This window comes from Cnephaeus nilssonii (assembly GCF_951640355.1).
Source record: "Cnephaeus nilssonii genome assembly, chromosome: 9".
NCBI classification, from domain to species: Eukaryota; Metazoa; Chordata; class Mammalia; order Chiroptera; family Vespertilionidae; genus Cnephaeus; species Cnephaeus nilssonii.
This window is the reverse complement of record NC_137080.1, coordinates 44,942,289-44,960,626: the sequence shown is the minus strand read 5'-3', so window position 1 is coordinate 44,960,626 and position 18,338 is coordinate 44,942,289. Positions and strand designations below refer to the sequence as shown.

Here is an 18,338-nt window from a genome sequence, read left to right as displayed (position 1 = left end):
AAGGTGTCAGCAGGGTTAGTTTCTTCTAAGGCCTCACTTCTTGGCTTGAAACTGACCATCTTCCAGAGTCTTTACATGGTCTTCCCTCTATGTGTATCTGTGTCCTCATCTCCTCTTCTGATAAAGACACCAGTCATACTGGATTAGAGCTTACACTAATGACCTCACTTAACCTTAATTACCTCTTTAAAGACCTTATCTTCAATACATTATGAGATACTAGGAGTTAAAACTTCAATATATGAATATTAGGGTAACACAATTCAGTCCATAACACAGTATTTAAGAGTATGTAGGTGCCGAAACCGGTTTGGCTCAGTGGATGGAGCGTCGGTCTGTGGACTGAAGGGTCCCGGGTTCGATTCTGGTCAAGGGCCTGTACCTTGGTTGTGGGTACATCCCCGGTGGGGGTTGTGCAGGAGGCAGCTGGTCGATGTTTCTCTCTCATCGATGTTTCTAACTCTCTATCCCTCTCCCTTCCTCTCTGTAAAAAATCATTAAAATATATTAAAAAAAAAAAAAAGAGTATGTAGGTTGCAGACATATGCCCCATAGGGGTAAAGGACAATTATATCTTCTACTTATTTTCAAGTGGTTCAGGGAAAAAAAATGCACATAGTAGAGGAACCTACTTTTTATGCAACTTTTTGCATAAAACGTTTTTTATTTTTTAAGTCAATTATTTCAAAATAAAAGCTTTTCCTAATTAATGAGTTAAATTTTACATCACTCCTCTCATGAAAATACACCATCACGTAGGGCTAAAGAAGTACTTGCAATCAATGTTTATCATACATAAGAATCTTGTGAATACAGATGTAAAGGAACAAAGGAATTGAAACAAAGTCCTTCCAATCATTATACATCTAACGCTACTATAATTACTTCCTTGTCACAGACAGTAGAAGAAACTAAGTACAAAAGTCGTTTTCTTCTCTAAGTTCCCATCTTTTCCCTAAAGTGTTGCCTATACAACCCTAAAAGATCCCCAAATTCAGTGAAAAGGAAACTACCCTATTTACCAACCCATTTCACTAATTATTCTGGGATCACACAGTAAACAAGGCCTAAATCTCAGCTCTAGGGTCATTTCTTCTAAAATGTTTTCCCAACATGGACCATTCTCAAACCAAGTACAAACCTGTGACATTGTTAACATGCATTGGGCTTCTTATAAAGACAGTCCACTTATCTCTCTTTAATGTACTAGTACCTTATTCTTTACTAGGCATATATTTACTGCTCTGCATCTACCTAAATTCTACAAATGAATACCTTACTTAGTGATGACATTTTATTTTGTTTGATAAGACAATTGTTATTTATCTGATAAAAGTGATTTTTTCAGTAATCTTAGACACATCTAAAGAAAGAAAAAGATCTCATGAAGTAAATTAACAAAACCACAGTGAACTATATTTCACTATCTTTTAAGATTAAAATTCTGAACAAATACAGTTCACATATTTTCTTACAAGTTTTTCAAGTTGCTGATCTACCCACCCATCTGCTTAGTAAATGTGGTTATACCAGTGATGGCGAACCTATGACACGCGTGTCAGCACTGACACATGTAGCCATTTCTGATGACACGCGGCCACTGAGGCGGCCGCATGCCGAGGATGAAACATTTGCTGCTCCTGAGGATGAAACATTTGCGAAACAATGTTTTTTCCTCAAAGTGACACACTACCCGAGTTATGCTCAGTTTTTTGGCGAAGTTTGACACACCAAGCTCAAAAGGTTGCCCATCACTGGGTTATACTGTAGAAAGACAAACTTATAACTTATCTAATAATGAGAAAAACACGTTTGCTAAATATATACTACTATACACTATCGTGAATAACAGACACTGTTCTATGTACTAGCTGTAAAGAAGTAAACAGTCAAACATGGTCCCTCCCATTATGAAGTTTACAATTTAGGAATGAACATTTCTTTTACCAGAAACAAATCCTAATAGTGAAAGTAATAATGAAGCCTAAATCTCTCTTAGCACATGATAGAAAATATATTCCTATTTAGGAAGATCTATAAGAATAGTTTGTGAAGGTGAGGATAATTGTGTAAAAATATACTGAATAAATTCTATACAATCATTTTTGCATTTACACAAATCCATTTAATGTATAGAGTGGTTTGTTTTTTTACATGTTTGACCTAATTTGGTCTTCTCAATAGCCTATGTGAAAGGGCAAGGTGTGGTGTTTTTATTTAACAGACAAAAAATTTTTAGCTTAGTATAAGTGATTTACCCAAGCATATAAATCGTGGAAAGCCAAGATGAGGTGCATGGGTCGACGCTCAACCACTGAGCCACATTGGCGGGGCTGGGGAGAAAACTCTTAATGATCTAGGCCGTGTACACCATAAAATGTTGGACCAAAAGTTGGTGACAATGGGACTTGTTTTAAGGTTGCTCTTATTTTACTTACTACCAAAGCAGCAATAAAGCACTGGGATATATCCCCAGTTCCTGACAAAGTTACACATGAGGCTCAGTGGTCAACGCAGCAGCCATGTTGGTGAAATCTATAGGTAAGAGAAGCCCAGTCCCCTGTGCCCAGTGCCCATTTCACCAAAGGAGCCACATCAGCATGCCAGGTCCTACCTACCAGCATATATGGCAATTCGGACTCTGCTACTACATGTTCACTCATATTGGTAATCACACCTGCTAATGCCGGCCATGCCTAACCACTTCAGAACATACCACCTAGACATCAATAATACACTATTTTACAGACCAATAGAAACATGGACTAACATTATCTTTACACTGGCACCCAGGGACAACAGTTTTCTCGTTTTACACATAAAGAATCTAGGAATGTGAGAGACAATGTGACTTAATCTAGATCATTAAGCTTGTTACTGGCAGGGTCATCACTAGAATCAGCCTTTTTTCCACCACACCAGGTCACCAGTTAAATTCTAGCTAAACATTTTCCCCCAAATCAGGAATGCTGCATTACAAAGAAGCTCTTGTACTCACACACTTTCAGGCTTCTATGGATTAGGAAAAAAAGCTATGCCTAGAAAAAGGTATCTAATCTGATCTGCCAATTAAAAAAAAAAGAAGAGCTATAAACCCAGGTGGTTCTATAGGTAAATTTTATCTAACAGATAATTCCCATTTATTCAAGTTATTACAGATCAGATAAAAATATGGGCGTTTCCCAAATCATTTTGCTATGCTGTCACAATCCTAGCCCCATACCTAATAAGAGAACATGGAAAGGAAAACCACAGTTCAATCTCATTTCAGGAAGCAGATGAAAAGTATTTATACATGTAAACCCTTAAAGAATGTTTACTATGGCCTTGGCTGGTGTGCCTCGGTTGGGCATCGTCCCATGCACTGAAAGGCTGCTGGTTCGATTCCCAGTCAGGGTACACACCTGGATTGCCAGCTCAATCCCCAGTAAGAGGTGTGAAGAGGCAGCCCATCAATGTTTTGATCTCCTATCAATGTCTCTCTTTTCTCCCTTACCCTCTCTCTAAAAACCAATAAACTATTCTTTTTAAAAAAAGAAATATTCACTGTGAATCAGACACTGTTATAGACAATTTACGTGTATTAAATAATTTAATCCTCACAACAAATCTTTCAGATGCATACTATTATTATCTCCATTTTATAGAAGGGAAAGCTGAAGCACAGGGGATCAAGTAACATCCAAAAGGGAACATGATTAGAAAGTGATAAAACTAGAATCTAAATCCAAACAGTTTGGCTCCAAAATGTTGGGAAATTAACCTAGCTATGTATTATATTAAAAATATGTAGGGATTAGTCCGGGAAAGCAAGGATTGTCAACACAAACCATTATATCTATAAATCTATAATAATAAAAGCGTAATATGCTAATTAGACCGGACATCCTTCTGGGATGAAGCTGGGGCTGCAGTTGCCATGGCTGTGAGGGAGGGATCCAGGTAGCCAGCCATGGCTGGAGGGAGGGATCCAGGCAGCCGCGGCTGCGAAGGCCTACTCTTGCACAAATTTCATGCATTGGGCCTCTAGTTAATAAATAAAAGAAGAAAAAAGATAAGTGTGTTAACAGAAGCTTTAAAAATTTAAAAGGATACATTTCTTATAAAATACTAGAGGCCCAGTACACGAAAATTCGTGCACTCGAGGGGTCTCTCAGCCCAGCCTGCACGGTCTCACAATCTGGGACCCCTCGGATAGGGTCCAGTCCCATCACAGCATGGCTCCAGTTCCCTGGAGCCTGCAGGCCTGGGGTAGGGACCAAGATTCCCAGATTGCAGCATGGCTCTGGTTCCCCAGAGCCTGCGGGCGGGGAGGAGGGACCCAGAGGCCAGTTTGATTGCAGCATGGCTCCAGTTCCCCGGGGCCCAGAGCTCCCTGTTGCCGCTGCACCCCAGTGGGGGCTCAGAGCTCCTCCTGCCCGGGCGCAGTGGCGGAAGGAAGCTCTGGGCCCTGGTCAGGGTGCAACGGAACTCTGGGTCTCCCGCAATTGGGGATGTGGCTGGCCTTCAAACCCGGGGCCCAGAGCTCCCTGTTGCCGCCACGCCTCAACCGAGGCTGAGTTCCCTCCCTCCGGGGCGTGGCGGCGGAAGGGAGCTCTGGGCCCCAGCCAGGTCGCAGAGGAACTCTGGGTCTCCTGAGATCAGGGGCGTGGCCTGCCTTCAAACCTGGGGCCCAGAGCTCCCTGTTGCCGCCATGCCAGCCGGGACTGACTCCCAACGAGCTGGCTGGGACCCAGGACTGACTCCCGCCACGCTGGCCGGGACTGACTCCCAACGCGCTGGCTGGGACCCAGGACTGACTCCCGACACGCTGGCCGGGACCCAGACTCACTCCCGCTGTGCCAGCTGGGACCCTAGCCTGGTGTTCGGTCGTCCATCCAGTCATTTAGGTCGTGATGGCCCCTGGCTTTTTTATATTAGAACTAGAGGCCCGGTGCACGAAATTCGTGCATGGGGGGGCGTGTCCTTCAGCCCAGCCTGCACGCTCTCCAATCTGGGCCCCCTCGAGGGATGTCCGACTGCCCGTTTAGGCCCAATTGGGCCTAAACGGGCAGTCGGACATCCCTCTCACAATTCAGGACTGCTGGCTCCCAACTGCCTGCCTGCCTGCCTGCCTGATTGTTCCTAACTGCTTCTGCCTGCCAGTCTGATCACCCCCTAACTACTCCCCTGCCAGCCTGATCAACACCTAACTGCTCCTCTGCTGGCCTGATTGCCCCTAACTGCCCTCTTTTGCTGTCCTGGTCCCCACCAACTGCTCTCCCCTGCAGGCCTGGTTACCCCCAACTGCCCTCCCCTGAAGGCCTGGTCACCCCAACTGCCCTCTCCTGCAGGCCTGGTCACCCCTAACTGCTCTCTCCTGCTGTCCTGGTCCCAACTGCCCCCCTCTACCGGCCTGGGTCCCCCCCAACTGCCCTCCCCTGCAGGCCTGGTCACCCCTAACTGTCCTCCCCTGCTGGCCTGATCGCCCCCAACTGCCCTCCCTTGCAGGCCTGGTCCCTCCCAAGTGCCCTCCCCTGCTTGCCTGATTGCCCACAACTGCCCTCCCCTGCCAGCTATCTTGTGGTGACTATCTTGTGTCCACATGGGGGCAGCCATCTTTGACCACATGGGGGCCGCCATCTTGTGTGTTGGAGTGATGGTCAATTTGCATATTACCTCTTTATTAGATAGGATTCTTAAACAAGCCCTAGCTGGTTTGGCTTAGGGGATAGAGAGTCGGCCTGCGGACTGAAGGGTCCCAGGTTCAATTCTGGTCAGGGGCACATGCCCAGGTTGTGGACTTGATCCTCAGTGGAGGGTGTGTAGGAAGCTGCCAATTGATGATTCTCTCTCATCACTGATGTTTCTAACTCTCCCTCTCCCCTCTTCTCTGAAATCAATATATAATTTTAAAAAAATTCTTAAACAAGAACGATAAAGACTACTTATCTGCAAATACAACAAATGAAATTAGTAAGCTGCATGAGGAGTTGTCTGTTTAGTTCACTATTGAAGTCCCAGTGCCTACTAGTGCCTGGCACGTAATATGTTCTAAGTACTTTTTGGATAAATATAAAAAACATAAAGCATTGCAGACATCCCATTATATTAGAAATAAGACCGGTATACTTGTTGTGTCTCTATTATTCCACATTATCTACGAAGCTCTATCTAACGTAGTAATGCTTTAAATACTGAAAAAGAAAGTATATTTATTTCCAGATTATATAACTACATGATTAGAAAATACAAAAGACATAAGTAAAAAGTTACAACAATTATAAGTATTTAGTAAGGTTAGCAGATACAATATAAAAACACAAAAACCAAATTTTCTCTTATACTAATAATAAGTTAAAATTAAATAGAAGAGAAATCAGTTTTTGAGACTATAAAATGCAAGAAATAAATTTAAACAGTAAAATACAAAACTTAGGTGAAGAAAACTATAACATGCTCTTGGATGTATAAAACAAGACCTACATGAACAGATAAAAAAGCCTTATTAAAGAGCAAATGAAATATAATGAATGTACTTCTAATAAAATTCTTGAGGAAAGATATATCTGGAAGAATAATATATAAGGATTTATGAAAAAAAAAAAACATTCAAAAAGACTAGAGAGGAGATTTCCCCTACCACATGGCAAAACATTCTACAAAACTGCCATGATGATATGTCACTACTACTACTGTTATTAGCAGCTAATACTGAGTTTCCTATGTGCGAGGCACTCTGTAAGCACTTTACATGTAATTTAATCCTCACAATGATGATATGAGATCTGTATTTTTATTATCTACATTTTAGAGATGAGGAAACTGAAATATTGAGAGACTGAATACATTGATCAAGGTAAATAAACATTTACTGAATGGCCAATCTTTACAAGTCTATTCTAGATGCTAGAAAGATGGCCATTAGAAAAACAGATAAAAGCTCTTACCTTCGTGAAACTTACCTCCTACTGTAAGGAGACAGAAAATAGCAAGAAAACAAATAATTTCAGAGTAATAAAGTTGCGGGAAAGAAAAAAACACCGGGCGATACAAAAGAGACAACCTAGATGGGGGGGAGGGGCCTACCTTTTATCAATGTCTAAGAAGCCAACTCTGAAAAAAACAATTTAAGTTGAACATCAAGCTAAGAAGAGGGCAGCCATGTAATAAGCTTGAAGAATATTACACACAGGCAGAAGAGGAAAAGCCATGAGTTGGCACCAGATCAGAATGTCAAGGAATAGAAAGAAGACCAGCAAGACTGGAGTAGAGGGAACAAGCATAGAACAATTAGAGGGTGTCGACTGCAGGGGCCCGGCACATATTCTGACCTGGCAATACCTCTTACAGAACTCTATCCCACAGCAATGATAGCTTGTATACGTAAAATTTTGTGATCGTTTGTAAAAACAAATGACTGGGAAAACCTAAATGTTGATCATTTGGGGAACAGTTGAATAGAAGATTGCATAACATATACCACACAGTTAATGAAAACAGTCAGCTGGTATATGCAATGGCCTGGAAAGATGTCACAGAGATATTATTTGGAAAAAGCCAGTAGATCAATATATATGACATAATTCCATTTTTCTTTAATGAGACTCATGAGCTATGGCAGTGGTCGGCAAACTGCAGCTCGCGAGCCACATGCGGCTCTTAGGCCCCTTGAGTGTGGCTCTTCCACAAAATACCACGTGCGGGCGCGCACGTACAGTGCGATTGAAACTTTGTGGCCCATGTGCAGAAGTCGGTTTTCGGCTCTCAAAAGAAATTTCAATCGTTGTACTGTTGATATTTGGCTCTGTTGACTAATGAGTTTGCTGACCACTGAGCTATGGCATCAGGAATTTTAACTCTAAGTCTGGCCCTGGAAAAATTCCACTTTGTTTCCTCCTGCTCCAAGCAAATGTCCTCCTGCATACCATGCTCCTACTCCTTTCTCTAATTCATTCCCTGCCAGCATTTCAGCTCACCCCAGCCCATTGCTTATTTTTTGACCTAGAAACATGAACAGCATTACAAAAATTTTAAGAGCACAGAGAAGAACATTTTCTTATAACTAAAAAAATAACACAAAAGATGCTAAATAGTTTTGAAATGACTGAATCAGTTCTAATGATTTTTGAATAGCCAGGTGGCATCATAAACTTAATCTATTTAAAAACCAGAAATCACATTATTATGAGTAACTAAATATGCAGTTGCCTGTGACACTAGCAAAGATGTAAATGAGTTATCTTACCTCTACTTTAGTTCGATAGAGAACAAGTCGTTTAAGGCCACATAATTTGGCAATATGGTTGAAAGCTTGAGGTGGTAGCTTATCACAGGATGAGAGATTTAACTCCTGTAGATGTGGACACATCTCAGAAATGATCTCCAAGCAAGTTTCATTTAGGAAGTGGCTGCAAGATAATTCAAGGCGCACCAATTCGGATCCACAAACCTTGAGAAACCTGTAAAAATAATGTTCTCTGTGAATTTCATAAAAGTAAAAGTATTTCTGCAAGTATTTGGAATTATATCAACTCTAAGCAGATACCTTCAGAAGAATGGATTTCCATGAGGAAAAATGTAAAACTTGTTTCACTCAAATCCTCATTTAATACATACTAAAATAGGCATGGTTAGGCTAAAATAAAGCAACCTGAGAAGATAAAATGGACTCATATCACAAAAAACTTCAACTAATGCTAAGTGAAAAATTAAGAAAGCAGAGTATGTGTTTCTCCAACGTACATGAAATTTGCATCTAAGTTAGTAGAGCCAAAAAACAAAACATTACAAAACTCCAATCTCTTGGAAGATATTTCCCCCTAGACAGTACCCAATCAACACTAGATAACTTATTTTGCATGTAGTATGTAAAGTGACCGTTTTAATTAAATGACCTCAAAACAAATCAGACTAGCCTACTCTTACTCAATAAATTTCTGGGTTGGCTTAACGGTACTGCTGTGATATGCTCCTTGTAACTGTTACTATTTAGCAGTTGGACTGACACTGAAATTACTACAAGATATTCAATTGCAGCTTCACATAAAATACACAGAAACAATTCAACCTGGAGGACCCAAAGTTCCTTCTTAGAATAAAAATAACAATCTTTATCTTAGTTACATTCCAGATAGGGGAAAACAGTCCTGACCATAATCATCATCTGAAAATAATCTAAAAGTAAATGTGAGTCTAGGAGTGTCTGAATCCATGAAACTATCAGCTAAGCAAATTGAATCCTTAAACAGTGCACCAATCACCCCTATCCAGATCTCTGGACATCCTCTTGCCTATTCAGTGTCACATTAGTTACATACTAATCGTTTATTTATGCCAATCTCTTTCCTAAATGATTTAATGATTAAATACACATACAAAATAAAATTGACTAAATCAATCAAGTAAGTAAAGGAAGTAACACTGGACTTTTAAATCAAAAGTTGGATTTTTTTTTGTCCCGTTCCACTACTTCCTAGCGTGTAACCTTGGAAAATGCACTTACCCAGCATTTCCTCGCCTGGAAAAGGCAGACTAGAACTATCTAATGGCACTCACCACACTATCTCATGGTTTTGAACATCAAATAATATGTGAAAGCAGTTTGAAAAGGTCAAAGCTCCCCACAAACACTAAAATAAAAGTTAAATCTTGGCCAACTCATATTCAAACAATAAAAACAGTTGCTACAAATTTATTTGATCAGAACTGTTACATGAATCTTCCAATTATGAAAATTCACTTGAAGAATTTAAGTTCCCTCTATGCTGGGACAGACAAAGTTCTACGAATTCAGGGTATTCTTCCCTCAATAGGGTCAAATTACTCCCAAGGAATATGACAAAATTAGCATTTTTACTTTTTTTTTTAGTATACTTAGTAGTTTTGGGTAGTTCTTCATTATTTATAAGCTAGCAATCTAGAAATAAATGGACATAAAGTTTCAGAGAACTAATGATATCCTATTTTGATTTGATACTTCTGAAATTAACTGTAGCTCACAGAAGTTAAATGAGTATATTAGCTCTCTTAAAATTAAAATGTTTAAGCATCTTATCTCTTAAAGGTTTTCATTATTTAGAGAACAAAGCACTTTGTTCTACAATTCTTTTTCATATTGGACTTGGGATACTTTAACATCCCTTTTCTCCTTGCTCTCATTATTGAACTTTTCCCTCTAAAGAATTTACAGTGACATCAAGCCAATCACCAGAAAGCCAACTATAAAGAGACTAGAAAACTTGCCAAACTGATTTATGTATGACAGAATTTGAAAGCACAGTAATAGCCATGCCTATACTGCCTTTCTGTCTCTCTTTCCCTACAGTGCATATTTTTACTCTGAGCAGATTATTTGGTCAACATCCCCAGTCTCTCTTCCTAAATGTACAAGATCTACATTACCTACTTTTTCATAGCATGTCCATTCCAAGAAGGCAGAAGTAGCAGCAGACCCAATTAATTAGCTGAATATAACTCATTTCCTTCCTTAATGCTGCTCATGTACGTCTTATTTTAATGCATAATTACATGATCCTCTATTTATTCATCTCAATTGTGATACTGGTCACCTGAACAGAGAACTACAGCTTCCTTAATTCCTATAGCCTATTCATTCCAGGTTATGAATTCTCATAAAGTATTTCTTGATTTGAAGGTATTATGAGAAGACCTAAATTCAGATAAACAATCCCAAACTAGGTCTCCTGCTATAAGAAAAGGAGTCTCTGGAGAGAGAAATAAATTGCTTATCCTTATGAGGTGAATTAATTTGTCCAGAGTAATGTAAGCACATAAGAAGTAATTTACTAAATTGTAACTTACATCCTAAAATAATTAACATCACATGAATGAATGATTTAATCTGAGTTTACTCATCACAAAAATAGAAGGCACTAATCCCCACAATCCTCCTGATATAGAAAGGTAAGGGGAGAATTAGGTATAAATATCCATCGCCCTGATTCCTAATCTTATGCTTTGTTAGCTGACCCTCATGGAATTTTATAAAATAGCACATTTAAGATCATTTTTAATCTCAAATAACTTGGAACATTATTTATTACATCTAGTCCAAAATAAAGCCATTAAAACAAGACTTCCTGCCTAACTGTGTACGGTACTATCTGGTAATAGTAGAAGAAAGTCAGTAAGTCATCTCTAATCTCTAGATATTGACAATCGCCAAGAGACAACTGTTTGAAGTACAGGCAAGCAATTGAATAAACTAATATGTAAACAGGCAGTAAGCTCTTTATCCCATAAAACTGTAGCTCTGTGTCAAACATCTAATAAAGTTCTTGAATCTAGAAAGTATTCAAGAATGTTTCTGAGGGAAACAAGTGGAAGGTTAGAGTAAAAATCTCTGCCTAACTGAGGTGGAGATCAAGGTGATCAGTTTGGGTAACTATCTGAAGAAAAATAGTACCTAGGCTTTTGAACATCAGAATGATATGATTAAGGAATAGCCAAGACTTTAGGGAACTGTATTATAAAAGAAAAGTAGAATTATAATATATGTGATTTTAATGAATAATAATATGCATAAGCAGTACTTGAAGTTGCAAATCATAAATCTATAGCTAGAACAGGATTTTAATAACTGATTAAAAGTTTTAAATTCTTGTTATTTCAATTTAACCTATTTCCCTGCTATTTTGAATAATATGAACTCCTAAAAAATTCTTTAAAATCCAGTTAAACAGTTCCAACTTGTGAGGATTCGGTTTTTAGGCAACAAAAATAAACTGTATCAAACTTTTCCCAAAGACTTGCTAAAATAGCAACTCATCATCATTGGTCTCTAGTCTAAAAATGTACTTTTGTCTTTAAAGTATTATAAATAATTCTTCTTCACAGTAATGAGCACAAATAGGCCATACTTATTCATAGGTTATTCATTAATAATCAAGCCATGAATATTTATTGTTTATTCTGGGAATGCTGCCTACAAGCCATAATGACTATCAATTCAGCAGTCAAGTCATGGGGGCCAACAGCAATCAGGAGGCAAAACTTCAGCATCTTCCGTTCCCCCAAAAAGATTCCCTCCTTGTTATTTAAACATTTTCTTTTCTTAAAGGGAAAAATGACTATGCTTAAAGGAATGCCATCAAGATTTATGGTTTTACTGGCTGAAAACTACAGTAAAATATGGAAAACTTAAATTTATGTATGTGTACTTTTGTGATTATTCGAACAGCCCCACAGCAACTAACATGGCTGGATTGAAAATGAAACAGAAATTGCTGGTGAGAAAGTAGATTGGGGCTTTAACCTTGTAAAAGAAGATCTTTAGTCATTATGAGTCTAAAATTTTAAAAATAGCATTCCTAAGTTTTCTTCTCACAACTTATGTTTCTGTTCATGCATCAGAATGAGTTACATTCAGAGAGTTTTTAAAAATTGATTTAATATTACCTTTACCTTTCACTCATTATAACATTTTTATAGGCAACATTTTGCCAAAGAAGCTGGAGTTTAGCTATTCACTACCAATGTTTCTTTTAATGTCTATTTAAAATACCGGAAAGGTCCTTATAATGTAAAATAATGCTTACTGACACCAACTGTTCTATCTGCTCTCAGTTTGTCTTGGTTTATAATCCATAGTGTATGCTCTAAATACCCATAGTCATCATTAGCTTCAATTCTTCTTGATCCTATTAGCAGAAAGAAAAATTTGTGAATGAAGTGTGTGTTTGGGCAAGGGTGAGTAGAAAGGACTAAATGGTGTTCCACTAAATAGTTGTCATTGTCTAGCAACTTAAAAAAATTCACCAAAACCACACTGCTAAAATAAATGCTTTATTTTTCTACTACAGATATTTCCTCCTAATGAAAAAGAATTTCGTGTACAGAGCATGTTATAAAGTCTTTAGAATCTCTGACCCACAATACCAAAATATTTTATTGAAGAACCACTTCCCCTGGCTCTATTTCTGGCAGAAAAGACAGGCAGTCAGTACATCCATGGTTTCAACATGTGTTAATAAGCTATTAAATACTTGTGTCAATTTTTCACTTTATTGCATAAACTATCAATGTTAGCATTTTGAACACATTTTTATTATTTCAAACATTATTATTGCATCTGAATATAATGGTATCAAATATTTATTTTATTTTATGGAACTTCATGCTTATTTTTATAATGTAAGTCAAGGGGAAACAAGGCTCAATATATAAATTTCTAATTCATAAACCACTGTTCAAGAATTTGGCCACTAGGGATGTGTGTTGGGAGAACTGAAGTTCATTTTTAACTTCTAAAAACAGGGTAGGAGATTATTCATTAATCAAAAATAATAGGTAGTTTTCCCAAAGTTTCTACTTATTCATTATTTAGCTTAATGAAATGATGGGATTAGATTGTAACACACTCTGAGAATAACCATCATCAAGGTTAAGAGAAAAACACCTGTTTGTACCATAAGAAAAATTACTCTGGCATTACTAAATGAATATGCACTTATGCAAGCTTTACCATGTTTAACAGGTGACATTTAATAGCAAAGAAACTAAATGCTTAAATAGAAAGGAGCAGAAACACCTGGGCAGGTCTGCAAGTGTGGTCGCCTCTTTAGCATGCAATTGCATTTTCAACATAATTAGTTTAAATGTGCTTCTAAATTTGGGTGATGTATTGCACATGTAATTAAGATTTAATTAAAAATGTTCTATAATAAATTGTTTTCCATTTCTGACAAATCACATTAGAGAGGTGGATTTTGATTTAGAAATAGTTTTTTAAATGTGTTAATCATCTGTCCTGGAAAAATAGAAATAAAAAAAGGAGCTCTGTTAAAAGTTATTTGGGATTTTAAAAATATGAGGTAAAGGGCATAGTTTCCCTTCCTATATCATGAAGTGTAGCTGAAAAGGTGAAACTCATTCACTTTTATAAGCAGAAGCATTCTGAACAGGATGATGCACAAAATGTATTTCTTTTGTATTTCTGTAAAGTATATGATTTCAAACTTAATTGTGGAAACTACTACATAGTAAGTACAGCCTGCTGGTGAAATAACCTCAACAACTTGGCACTAACCTGCTGAATCCTGCAACAGAGATGAAGCCCCTATTGCCAGTCCAAGATAAGTTAAGCCACTGGACGAGAGTGCAGCGAGCCTGCAGAAACTCCAGGGAGGTGTCGTTGAGTTTTGCCCAGTAAGGCTGCAGATTGAGATGGATGTACTGGAGAGGATCGTAGCAATGCTGGTTCAGCAGTTTGCAAGTCTGTGCTAATCTGCAGAGGTCTGGTAGTGTAAGATGATTCAGAATCAGTTGAATGAGCTACATAAAACAAAGAAACCAGTATCATCAAGACTGAAAAACAGAACAACAGTATCATGTATTTTATAACACTATTTTCACATACTAAAAAGATCAACATTGAACTGAATTATCCAAAACAGAAGAAACCATACCTACTTAAGACTTAATTACATTTCAAAATGTTCAAAGTACACTCAGCTCAAGTAGACTAATTTTTTTATAATGCAAAGATGTATTTTGGTAATCTGTTGAAAAATACAAATTTTCATAGATTCACTATTTACTAAACATCAAACACTGGTGATAGAGAGAAAAGAGTTCCCACTTTCAAAGTTTTCAGAGTACAGTGGGGACTGGTAAATACAGTGACATGTTTTAATAGCTTTGATAGAGAGAAGCACAGGCTGCCACTAGAGCCTAACACAAGACAGGGGCCTCATCACAAAATGAAAGAGGACTTGTATCAGGAAGGTTCAGCCTTAAAGGGTGAGAGGCAAACTAGGTGAAAAGACAGACAGATAGGTCTTCCTCTGACTGGCTTATTTCACTTAGCATAATACTCTCCAAGGGGAAAAGTAACCTAGAGGTAATTTAAAGTATATGAGAAGGTGTGTTTAGGTTATATGCAAATACTATGCCATTTTATATAAGGGACTTGAGCATCTGAGAATTTTGGTATGGAGGGGTGGGCTGGAACCAATCCCCAGAGGATACTGAGGGATGACCACATAGATAATAGTTTTCTTTCTATGTGCCACAGTGTTAAACTGGCTTCATTAAAAACAGTGACAACTTTTATTTTTCTTTATGTTATAAAAGAGTTGAAATAATATAGATTTATCTGTTTCTTAAATGTTTGAAAGAACTTATGAGCTACCTGAGCTCAGCAACAGTAGGACCTTAAATATTTGTAAAATGAATTAAAAATTTGTTTTTTTAACCACAGTGTTAAAAGTTATTTCAGTATAATTTTAAGCAGTTAGTGCAAAGAGGCATTAAAAGTTAAATATATCCCTGTATCAGAGGATACATAATTTACTTTTTCCAGATGATTTGTAATTTAAATAACTCTCAGCAATTTCTGGCATTGTTCCAAACAAAAGTCACCAATATTAAAAGATGTGTACTATGTGAAAACACTCTATGACAATTAATATTACATTTTAAGCAAATATCAGAATAGAAAAAGAATAATGAAAAGTCACTGGGACTATGACATTGACATGTGACATGTGAAAAAACACTTTTGGATTTTGATTAAATAAAAGATAACAGGTTTCAGGCCTACAAGACAACATCCATTAATCATTACTAATCTAGTATCTAGTGTCTGTCAAAATGTGCTTTTACATTGGAGTGTGCCTGAATAAAGTACCATTTGATACCACAGTGAATGTAGGACATGATGTGTTGGGAACGACTCCCAAAACACAATTTATCTGCCCTCAAACCCACTCTACTCATAATACAATTATTTTCAACTATAAAAACATTAGATCACTTGACATATTTAAGTATGATTTCCCCCCTTGAAATAATCTGCATTACCTTTAAATAATTTGGGTAACATTTTTTTTAAAGAGTTTTTCTTTTTATTCACCGTGAGATCATTCCCTCTGTACATGGCACACTGCTTTCATCATGGCTAATTAATGACCTCGAGGACTACTGCTTCTATCTCCGGGTTTCCTCTACATGACTTCGTAGTTTTGATTAAACCCCCTGCATGTTTGGGAAGCTTTCCCTCTCTATTGCTCCTTCCCTTCAGCATATAAACATGCTGAAAGCTCTCCCAACCTACATCACAAATGGAAACTTTCTCTCTCTGCTGCATCCTCTACCATACCACTCACCTGTTTTTTCTCCTTTTAAAAGGTAAGTTAGAAGAGATATACCCATAACTACATACACTCCCTCATGTTGATATGCCCTTTTTTGAGTGTGACACAAAAGGGTGGAGTGTTAGCATGCCAGTATTAGTCATTAGTCATTATAAGACAGTCTTACCCATGTTACAGCCCACAGTTACAGTATATTAACAGAATTATTTTTTCTGCTTAAATGTAGAGACTTGGCAAGTTTTGTCTCTGCTCCTTCCTCCCTCCTTGAAGCCTTAACCAAATATAGTAAGGTTTTCTCATTTTCACCCTATGGCATGGCTCCACTAAACTGATCATGGTAAAGGATTATCAAAGACCCCTCAACAACCAAAGCCTGTGGGCACTTGTTTTCTATACTTAGCTTCCTAGCACTTTGTTTTTAAGACAATCTCATATTTGTCCTAAGTGCCTTTTCTGACTTGTCTTCCTCTACGAGATTCTTAGATGTTAGTATCCCAGAATTCTATTCTTGGTCCTTTGTTCACACTTTACAGAGTTTCATTGGTCAATTTTAACTACCACTAGAGGCCCGGTGCACTAAATTCATGCACCAGTGGTGTCCCTCTGCCTGGCCTGTGGGATTGGGCCAAAACTGGCTCTCCAACATCGCCTGAGGGGTCCCAAATTTCAAGAGGGCACAGGCCAGGCCGAGGGACTCCACCAGTGCACAACTGGGACCGGGGAGGGACACAGGAGGTTGGCCAGCCGGGGAGGGACCGCGGGAGGGCTATAGGGCGTGTCCGGCCTGTCTCGCTCAGTCCTGATTGGCTGGACCCCAGCAGCAAGCTAACCTACTGGTCGGAGTGTCTGCCCCCTAGTGGTCAGTGCACGTCATAGCGACTGATCGACCAGTCGACTGTCTGCCCCCTGGTGGTCAGTGCACGTCATAGCGAGCAGTTGAGTGGCCTTAGCATATTATTAGTGTATTACGCTTTGATTAGTTGAACGGCTGCCTGGATGACCAGATACTTAGCATATTAGGCTTTTATTATATAGGATGGTGTCCCTTTCCTCTCTTGAGTAGAATCACTCAAATATAAAATCAGACCTTCCTCCTGAGTTTCAAACTATTGTCCCCAACCCAACAAGCCTGCTTTGATGAATCACAGGCACCTCAAAGTTAGGATGTCCTTCCCACCTTCACCCACTGTTTTGTGATTAATGGCATGTCCACCCACTGAGTCATTTCAACCAGAAACCTTAAGTCCCTCTGATGTTCTCTTTCGTCTCCATATTCACTAGTTACCTATGATTTCTACCTTCTACATCTCTGGAGTACTTTTCCCACTCATCTCCTTTCCAAAACTTCCAATACACAAGGCTTCATAATTTCTTGCCCAAATTACTGCAGCAGCTTCCTAACTGGTGTCCCTGATCCCCTTTTGGTCTATTCTTCATTTACCAACAGAGTAATCTAAGACAGAAATCTCATTTTGTTATTCCCCCTTTTTAAATAAATAAAACCTTCAATGTTTCCTACTGACTACAGAAAATGTCCACAATCTTTTTTTATATCATGACACATATGAAACACAAAGTTTACATGATACTGAACTCCTGGGCAATTACATAATTGTGGGCCAAAGCATATGCAAAAGTGTCTACATAGTAAAGATAATTCCTGGAATGTTAGTTAGTATTCTACACTTTCTCTCCCACTCAAAAAAAAAAAAAAAGCCTATGAAGACTACAAAAGAATACAAGAAAGTGAGTGTGAAATTACAAATACAGAAAAGTGAATTATTTATAAAGTTTAAAGTATGAATGACTTCCCCAACTGATGTTGCTGTGTACTGGAATAACAGGGCACTCTGAGGATCCCTGGCTAAAAGGAGAAAATGCAAACCTCTTGGTAAAACCCACAGGGCCCTCTATGAAACAGCAGAGTAGGCTGGACACAGCCAAGGCTAGGATGTCCCAATCACTGTCTTCGGTGGGAATGGTGTCCTGTGGAGTTCTGCAGGGAGGCAGCCCTGAGCCTGCATCCAATTTCATCTCTTATAGCTTCTGCTATCTAATCCTGATCCAGCCCTACTGAAATGCTGGAGTTCCCAAACAGGTCACACACTTTCACTTCTTACCTCTGTGAATTCTCTTCCTTCTCTCTGAACTTCCTCTCACTTATTCATTTAAATGCTATGTGTCAAGCATTTTGTCAGGTCTGGATAAAATTCAATAAACTGTTTAAAACAGATTTGCTGA

General features: G+C 38.5%; 1 protein-coding gene across 6 annotated transcripts in view; it reads right to left on the bottom strand.

Moving 5' to 3' along the window:
• FBXL4 (F-box and leucine rich repeat protein 4) overlaps positions 1 to 18,338 on the bottom strand; it is a 66,962-nt gene that overhangs the window by 16,345 nt on the left and 32,279 nt on the right. For all 6 annotated transcript variants that reach the window (XM_079780416.1, XM_079780415.1, XM_079780419.1 and 3 more), the window contains 2 exons: positions 14,030 to 14,274; positions 8,228 to 8,441 (listed from right to left, as the gene is read on the bottom strand). In XM_079780416.1, coding sequence (XP_079636542.1) covers positions 8,228 to 8,441; positions 14,030 to 14,274 — 459 coding nt within the window. The remainder of the gene's footprint in view (positions 1 to 8,227; positions 8,442 to 14,029; positions 14,275 to 18,338) is intronic.